Raw genomic sequence first — 9406 nt, forward strand, 5'->3', positions numbered from 1 at the left:
TAAGAGTTTATCAATTTGTTCATATTATTAAGATACTCAAGGATTGACTTATTCGTTCATTGTGAAATGAAACCGTAAGGGTACACATCAGAAGTCAACCACATCATATATAGAGATGATACGAAATCACAAATCATAAACGAACCAGTCCGTGTTGTTGATATTACATGTAAATTCCTAAGCACTGGTTAACACTCTTTGTATTAGTTTGATATATTTATTTATTTATGACACAGTTAAACGTTAAAAGGTGAGAAGAGACTCAAAACAGAGGAAATCAGATGTCTTGAAGACTCTTAAAGATTCATGGCCGCAAAGGATGCGTCTCTGAAACAAAAATAATCAGAATGACATTTAAAACATCTGCCCCATTCCATTATTAATTCATTTATCTGATATGCATTGCATACAGTCCACTCTCGTTATCTCGACATCGGATATCTCGATATTCTCGATATGTCGAAGTAAGCTCAATGTCCCAACGTTTTTCCTTTTTTATCTATATAAATAAACATCGCATATCTCGATTTTCGTTATGTCGAATAATTCGATATGTCGATATAAAATTTTGTCCCGAGTCCCGATTTTACATGTATTTACTGTGGTTTATCTCGAAGTGCGAATAACTGTTCCAGTGTCGGCAAAAGGTGAGAAATTTTGTCTTTGATACTTCACCGTCCCGCTTCGCCCGGCTGCTCCCGATACTGTGCGGTAGGAAATTGATCCGTTAATTGCATCAATGATCACACGTGTGTTATTTCGTTAGCCATTAACACTTGAGTAAGGCCTGTCACTTTAACTGTCACTCTGTGGATATTGAGTAATAAAGATAATAAAGACAAGACTCAAAATGGCTTTTAATTTTTATTTGATCATGGACTAATAATCGATTTAACTTTGCATTTCAAACTACAAACTGTACTTGTACAGTTCAGTATTCCGGAACGTGATTTACGCATGTTCAGATGGAAAACCCTCGTCTTGATTGGACGTCAATTGCATCAGAACTTTAAATAGCAACATTACCGAATGTTTATTTGACAGTTTAGAAAAATTATAACCGCATGTGTCCATGCAATTCTGTAATACTTAAAATTTTAAGCATTTAAATAGCAAAATTAATCGTGCCTCGAAAAAACGCGTATATATCAGGTAGAGAGTATTATACCACACGGTGACGGCTTTAGTTAGACCACTTAGCAGGTATTTAGATGTTAAAAACAAGGTAAATGTTCGTATCATTTTTTCTTTGAAAACGCCTTATCGGATATCTCGAACTCTCGTTATCTCGATATTTTTTCTTGTTCCCGCCGACTTCGAGATAACGAGAGTGGACTGTATATAAAAACCTTTATCACAAAAAGCAAAATGATAACACCATGCTCAACTCATTGCTAGACTCCAGCGCACAATACGAATTACCAGCAAAATCAAAACAGATACGTAATAAAACATCACTCACACTAGTATGAAGAGCTCACTTGACCCTCCGTAATCATCATAATAAGTTCTAAAATAGAAAAATAATATCTTACAAAAAGTAAAGCCAAGCAAACGTTTTTTTTTCTAACGAAACAGTCTTCGAACTGATTCATGTCATAAATATTAAGTCCAAAAACCCCTCGGAGGATCATTATGATACTGTACTCATTTTTGAATATGAATAATAAACATAATTAATTCTGGTATAAATAAGTTCAAGTTTTTCCTGGTAGTTAAAATTCTTGTTCATAGAAAATTGTTACCATTTTTGTCTAAAAAGCCGTCCCCATTTTTGTCGGCCTTGGCGAATATTGCCTCTACCATTCCATCGTCGTACGAGTACATTTCCGAGCCCGGTACGTCACTTTGCTTCAGAATCCTTCTCAGTTCTTCTTTATCGATCTTTCCTGGCAACAGACATGATTTAAACATGTAAAGCACAAGGGTCTCTTTTGGGCGGACTTAAATTATTTATATAATATAAATAGTATAATATATATATATATTATAAAAAAATATATATTATGAATATAAAACAAGAATGTATATGAAACGTTTCGAAAGAACATTTGAAGTGCACGTTGTTGTTTTAACACTTAAACATTTATTTCATACGGGTATCTTAAATCAATCAGTAACAAAAGCAGTGAATATTCTTCAGTTATTCAACACAAAGCAAAGTACATACAAAGTATGTTGCTCATACCGTCATTATTTTTGTCGAAGACAGCAAATGCTTCTTCCATTGCCTTCTTGGGGTCCTCAAGACTTGCCTCCAGCTCGATGAGTTCGTCGAGATTTATAGTCTCGAAATCTGACAAACAACATACATCAGTAAATGCTTTAATCTGACCATTTGTTAAAGATACGGATCCATGGTCTTGACGTAAGGTACTGGTTCAAGGACCCAGTGGTCGCAAGTTCCATCTCCCCGCTCAACCATAATCAACTAACTCGTCTAATTCTTTCTGAGAAAATATGAGTCTTTACACCGATTTGAATTTTTCTCGTTCCTTCGCACTGGGTACTAAAAGACTCGGGGATTGCGATTCTTGATTTTGTTGAGCGTCGTGTGCTTTTCAAAGATACTTAAAATTCACTTTGCAATGGGTATTATTAAATGTATGAAAATGTTGTTCGATACTCGATCTGCCAACTATGAAATCATTTAAACACAAAGTAAACTTTGACATACAAAACGTTCATTAAGGTATTACTGTGAGCAGGATATTAAGACGACAATTAGTTTAAACCTATTTAATTTAGATCGATTGTATTAAAAGCATCGAGAGCTAATTGAAACGCTCTCGAGTCGTTGCCCTGGGTAGAACCAGTACTTGGTGCCTTTGATGCAGTTCTTAGGAACACTCCCACAGTGGGGAAACAGTGGGATTCACAGGTTGAACTCATGACCTCTCCGTCGTTGGACTGACACCAAATCAATTTCGCCACAGCGACCTTTTAAAATTAGAAAATTGACTATTGAAAAAATGTAAACCAATGTATATGGTTGAGTAGCATAATATAAGGACAATAACCGTCAACCCAATACGTACCTGATTTTCTTTTCTTCTCCCAGAATGTTCCGATCTCCTGGAAGATGGGGTTGTGACCCGCAAGACAGAGTGCCTCATACACCCCGTTCTTGTCCAACTCCTCGCAGTCGTTCGTGTGACACACCTCCTGGTAGGCGTCCTCTATACTCTGGTGTGGTCGCGACAATGACAAAACGTTAGTACATGTAATACAATAGCGAATATTCGATTGTTGATTAATCCACTTCATATGGAAAAGCCTTGTTACGTCGGCCATGCTCTGGTCAAATATTTGTAATCACTTCAACAACGGTCTTACAACTTAGTACTTAAGTAATTGCAACAGTTCGTGTGCAACGTCATCTGGCGTAGCTAAAAAAACAAGACCTCAAAATGTATTAGTTATTTCAGTTCATGTTTACAATCAAACTTAACTCGTTTTCAAACTGCAGTTGCATCCATATGATGGCATACTTTGGCTATTTTTCACGAAATTAAACGGTTTCATGATGCTTTACTAGTTGTTGCAAAATGTAAGCCTTGATGACAAGTTTTATAATGTATGTTTTTTTTTTTGTCAACAAGCAACACGCAAAAGAAAGATACTTACCATAGTCATGTTGAATATAAATAAATTACTTTTTCCTTCTGTAGTTAATTTCTCTCGTTTTAATTTCACATGTGTTATTGTTGAGAACAGGCTATACGATAAAAGGTACACTTGTTCGGTAATTGTTAACTGATCTTCCGTGATTTAAGTAATAAACGAAATGAAACCTGACTCTGTGTACCCGGGAGAGTTGAATTGTTTGAAACACAATGGCTTTTATTAAGTGGCAAAAAGGTTAATGATCGCAAATATAGTTAACTTGTATTGCTTTTTCAAAACGTTTTGATTTCTAATAAACATATCGTAAAATCATGTTGCAGTATACCCGCATATCAACGTGTGGATTTACTTAATATATTCCCTATAGTTAAGCAAAGATAAGAACGAAATGTTGTTGTATTTTTTATAAATAAAAGGTTCAAGAATTGGTTATTATCAATATCGATGTAGCTAGACGATATTGTTTTCTTTACCAGCAGTTTACTTGCAACATGTGTACGTTTATCATACAAATAACATTATGAAATGGGTCTTCGCATATCAAGCATAAGTTTATTTTATATACCGTATCAAATAACAACACATTTTAGAAATATTTTTATAAATAAAAAGTTCGAGAATTGGTTAATACCAATTAATATCGATGTAGCTAGACGATGTTGTTTTCTTTACCAGCAGTTTACTTGCAATATGTGTACGTTTATCATACGAATAAAATTATCAAACGGGTCTTTGCATTTCAAGCATAAGTTCATTTTATATACCGTATCAAATAACAATACATTTAAGAAATACCCGGTATGTATATTCATTATAGGAATTAAACCTATGTGGTAAAATAACCGATCAATATTTACAAAATGACCGGTCGTTGGTCATGAAATGACCGAAAACAAATGGTACAGCAACACCGGTAGATACGGTGCATTCTAAAATAGCTCGTACACCGCAAAGTTTAGGGAAGTGTTTATATCTGCCAGAAAGTACTGTCAACTTATTCCTCTTTCGCTGGTCAAATATGCTATGATTACAGAAGTATTAAATGTGGCGTGTAAGTTGCCGTGGTGTAATGGAAATGGTGTTCGCCTATCGACCATGAGGTCACGGGTTCGATCCCCACTGTAAGAGCGTTCTTAAGATCTAACCAAAGACATCAAGTACTGGTTCTAGGCCCAGGACGGACTTGAGAGCACTTCAATTAGCATGTTGCTTTCGACGCAATCGAGCTGAAATAAATAGTTTTAAACCAAATGTGGCGTTGAACCTCACACTTAGTCCAGAATTAATTACAAACACACACATGTGAATAAAAATTAACCTCATAGCAATGCCTTTCGCTATTTCTTTACAAGAAATCGAATCATAGATAAAGGGAAAATTTTAAATTAAGAAACATAATACAATGTTCCAAATTTGAAATTTCACTCTCATATTCTATTTGTAGAAACTTGTAGGCATCAAAACATTCCAAGAAATGAGAGAAAATGTACATTTTTCATTGATTGAAATTGAAGACGATTGCTATGTTGTTCAAATATGATATCGTCTGTATAGACAACGCACAGTTATATATTTGTGAAAAAATCATCAAATGTTTTTTTGTTAATCTGACGCATGCGTATTTATGTTTGCCTTTTAGCGTGTATGCATTTGATAATAAGCCCTGTCGGTATATGCTTTAGTAATAAATAAACTGTATGTTTGTTCTTTTAAAGAACGTATAAACCAATATTTAAAGGCGAATTTAAATTAGATATAATTACAATTTGATTACTCAGTTGTTAAATATTCTTTCTGAGAAAATATGAAATAAAATATATACATGTACATGATAAAGATGCGTCATATAGTAAAAAACGACCATATATAGTAATGCATCACAAGAAGAAACCATACTGAAAGATGTAACTCGCCCCAATTCAGTAGTTTTGCGGCCAATGCAAATGCAAAATAAAACAATATTCGATTATAGTAAATGCATCTCAATATAGTTTCATGTCAAACATCAAGTTGTTTCTTCGTCTTAACTTTTTGCTCTCAGTTGGCCACCACGAAGACATGTGGAAGACTAATGCGACCATATCTGAATAATTATGATGAAAGTTTATTTCATTCCACATGATCTAACGGATGAGCTGGACAGAAAGCATGATACCCAGTTATCCCAAGTGAATATCGATAGTTGCGTCGTTTCGCGTCGTTTCGCCCTTAATCCCGTTCGCCCTCTGTCACCCCGGGTCGTTTCGCCCAGGGTCGTTTCGCCCTTACAAGTGGGTTGTTTCGCCCTTATTTAATTATTATGTAATATTAGGCTTTTGTAAATGATTCTTTCTCTCCTAATAGTATTTGTTTAACATATATGGAAAATTAAGATTTTTAATACAAATTTTATTATTAATTGCAATTTTAATTTAGTACTTGTTTATGATATATGGGAAATTAAGATTATTTTATTATTACAAATTTGATGTTTGCTCAATTATCCGTTTGATTTTAATTGCAATTAATTAACGGAAACGTTATGATTCATTGTGTCACAAACGTAAAGTATTACGATTAATTAGTTTGGCAGAGGTATGATGCATTGATTTGCCAGTTAAAATAATTTCGGGACCAATTTAACAATTATCAAACACACTTAGATCGGAAGACGTGTGATCAGATGATTGACTAATTACTAGCTAAGAAACATCAAAAGGAGACATTATAAAGGTGTGATATTGTTTTTATAAACTTTAAGCCAGTTTGCACCTTTTGATCTCAAGATATTCGCCGAAAGTGTATATAAAAAGCAACTTGGCCATGGCAGCGTCATTCGTGAATTTATATTTCGACACGTTCTTATGGCAGACGAATTGTGTATTTCGTGTGATCGGATAGTCTCACCTCGCCAACATGCCATCACATGTGATTTATGTGACAGATGGCAACATCGGACATGTGATACAGGTACGAGATGCTTATCTATTTTATGTATATTTCGTGTCGGCGCTATTTGTCTGCATGTTGTCGTTGTTATAAAATACGCTGTTTGTCATAAAATTTTATATGTAATAAAATTTCCATAGTTTAATAATTAATAATCCTGTCCATTCTTCGATTTGCGGTATTAACAAATATTATTTCTACCATATTTCAACTTCAATTAGCTTTAAAGCGGATATATACGATTTTTATATGTGCTGAATTGTAAAATATTGATACAAATATGTTATAATAACACACAATTTGCAAGAAAAATGATACATTTAAGACGAATTTCATAAAATACAGCAAATACAAATTAGCGCCCCGAGCCGATTGTGACGAAGATAATTCGTAATTATTTTCCTACAATAACCGATGCATTCGTCTTTTTTGTAAGTGTTCATGTGTCGTATGAATCGATATCGCTGCAGGAATTTCAAATGAACCGTTAAACTAAATTTAGATTCACATCGTACATGCATGATATACATGCTGGCGAATTCGGCTGTACAGCCTTTTTCGATTTCAGAATTAAATATCTGGCTTATTTAGCATTTTTCGACACATGTTCTTCTTAACTTTTATTTTAGTTTATATTGAAATATATGTATAATAAGTTTTTTACACATTTTATATTTATTACTAAATATTTGATAAGATCGTATATACCCGCTTTAAGCGCTGACACTCTTTGACGTATAAAAGATGTAAATATTTAAATAAGTCGGTGATGTAAACAGCCCATTTTATTCTCTGAAAGATATTTGGTTACTGTAATTTTCCTTTACATCTTTATGTTTATTTGTTTATTGATTCTATCTTCTCTTTATTATTAGTTCATGTATTAAAGATTGTAACATCTTCATGAATTAAATGTATGATGTGACTTTAAAATGGAAAATATGCTTACAAAATGCGTAGTGCATATGGAAACCGGGTCTTAACGCAATTCGTAAAACTGTTATTATTTTGATATATACTACATACTTTTCTTTTAATATTTATTTCAATATTTACACACATTTACAAAGCTTTACAATAAGTACACAATGAGATTTACATCTATATATATTTTTTTAAAGATAGAAGTTCACGCACTTGCGTTAAGACCCGGTTTTTCAAAGCAATACTCATTTTGTAAACACATTTTCAATTTGGAAGTTCAAATCATGCTTGAAATTTATGAAGTTGTAGAAATATTTAATACATGAACAAATAGTAAATAGAAAATATAATCAATAAACAAAGAAATAATGCATGCACATATTTATAAATAACTATTAATTATTAAAAAGTTAATAATTTGTCATAAAACAATTAACGAAGATCCCGTTACGTATGGAAAACTTATTGCGCACACAATTATAGGAAAAAAACGTAAACCGCGCATATATGTTTACTATACCTACATGTATTTGGTTGTACGAAAAAATGATTAATTTTACAATAATTCTCAATCATACAATTTTTACAAAAATCAAATGTTTATTTATTTAATACTTTAATAAAATTTACCAACATTTTTAAAATTTGTTGAGTTACGGTTATACATTAATTATTTAAATATTAAATTGTAAAGCATTAACAAATTAAAATTTTTATTTATTTAAGTATTCCATACTACAGCCTTATCTCTATACAACCCCTATCAGTAATAGCCTTATCTACTCCTCGATAATCAGTACCCTCATCAGCTCTGAATGACTGACAGATTATCTGTTTATTGTAATTTTAGTGTTGAGAAATACGGTATTGTTACTGATTAGGAGAGAGCTGTTTTCAATATCTTTCATAGCTCATTTAAAGTAAAAAATATAAGCTTATACAAAATTTATAACAATTAAAAAGAAATTAGAATACAAATAATAAAAAAAAACATGAACGCGGAAATAGAGCTCTACATAGACTTTCAAAATGCGTAGTGCATATGGAAAACCGGGTCTTATCAGTGTATATCAGGATCTTCTGTTTAGGTATATCAGCCAAGGAGTATCACCTTATTTCAGGTTGGCACCACAAGCTGAATACTACCGTTAGATATGGTGGCTGCTCCATCTACGTTCTTGTACCAACCTTGATGACTGAGGCAGAGATCGTCGCTATCACAGTAGCTGCCGACGACCTGGATCGTGATGTCGAAACCAAATGCACCAAGTTGGAGGAAAAGATACAATCCCTGTGGGACAAATACATGGGGAATGGAGTAACCACAACACATTTCTTAAAGTCCGTGTCCAGATTGTACGGGCCGTCCGACAACATGACGGCAGACTTAGTTGTCGGATTGTCTGGGGAGTGAAGTGGATAGTGTTATCAAACAGACGATGAAGTCTGTTACGGACATTAAAATAAGCAAAACTAAAAAAAAACTGTTGTAAAATACAAAGTTTATATCAACTGATTGTGTGTGTATTCTACCACATTGTGTTCAATGTAATTTTGATGTGATTTGCTAAGTTATTTTATGTTAGGTAAAATAAGATGTATGTCAAATTAGTGTGTATGTGTGCTTCGACACTGGATTTAATGTTTTGTTTATTAATAAATATAAAATGAAATCTGTATTTCGATGTGATTTTCTCAGTTGTTTTATGTTAGATAAAATAAAATGTATGTCAAATTATTGTGTATGTGTGCTTCGACATTGTATTGAATGTTTTGTTTATACATGTGTATTCTTATTATTCATATTAGAGCTATCAAAATATATGCAATATAAATAACATTGTACTTTGTTTTATTTCAAAAGACAAAATAAACAGTAATTAAGATAATATAATACTGTATTAAACAATATCCCATTCAGCTTCTG

The 9406-nt window shown here is 32.9% G+C and overlaps 2 protein-coding genes across 2 annotated transcripts; one reads left to right on the forward strand and one right to left on the reverse strand.

The window, feature by feature from the left end:
* Positions 1–302: 302 nt before the first annotated feature.
* LOC127874789 (troponin C, skeletal muscle-like) lies at positions 303–3819 on the reverse strand. The gene is made up of 6 exons (XM_052419422.1): positions 3628–3819; positions 3039–3186; positions 2189–2296; positions 1746–1889; positions 1463–1510; positions 303–327 (listed from the first exon to the last, which is right to left on the reverse strand). Exons 1-5 carry the CDS (start codon positions 3634–3636, stop codon positions 1464–1466), a joined length of 456 nt encoding a protein of 151 aa, XP_052275382.1. The 5' UTR covers positions 3637–3819; the 3' UTR covers positions 303–327; position 1463.
* A 2578-nt stretch (positions 3820–6397) lies between these two features.
* On the forward strand, positions 6398–9032 carry LOC127874790 (uncharacterized). The gene is made up of 2 exons (XM_052419423.1): positions 6398–6576; positions 8601–9032. Exons 1-2 carry the CDS (start codon positions 6471–6473, stop codon positions 8891–8893), a joined length of 399 nt encoding a protein of 132 aa, XP_052275383.1. The 5' UTR covers positions 6398–6470; the 3' UTR covers positions 8894–9032.
* The last annotated feature ends 374 nt before the right edge of the window (positions 9033–9406 follow it).

The sequence above is a fragment of the Dreissena polymorpha genome, chromosome 3 (genome assembly GCF_020536995.1).
Source record: "Dreissena polymorpha isolate Duluth1 chromosome 3, UMN_Dpol_1.0, whole genome shotgun sequence".
Taxonomy (NCBI): Eukaryota; Metazoa; Mollusca; class Bivalvia; order Myida; family Dreissenidae; genus Dreissena; species Dreissena polymorpha.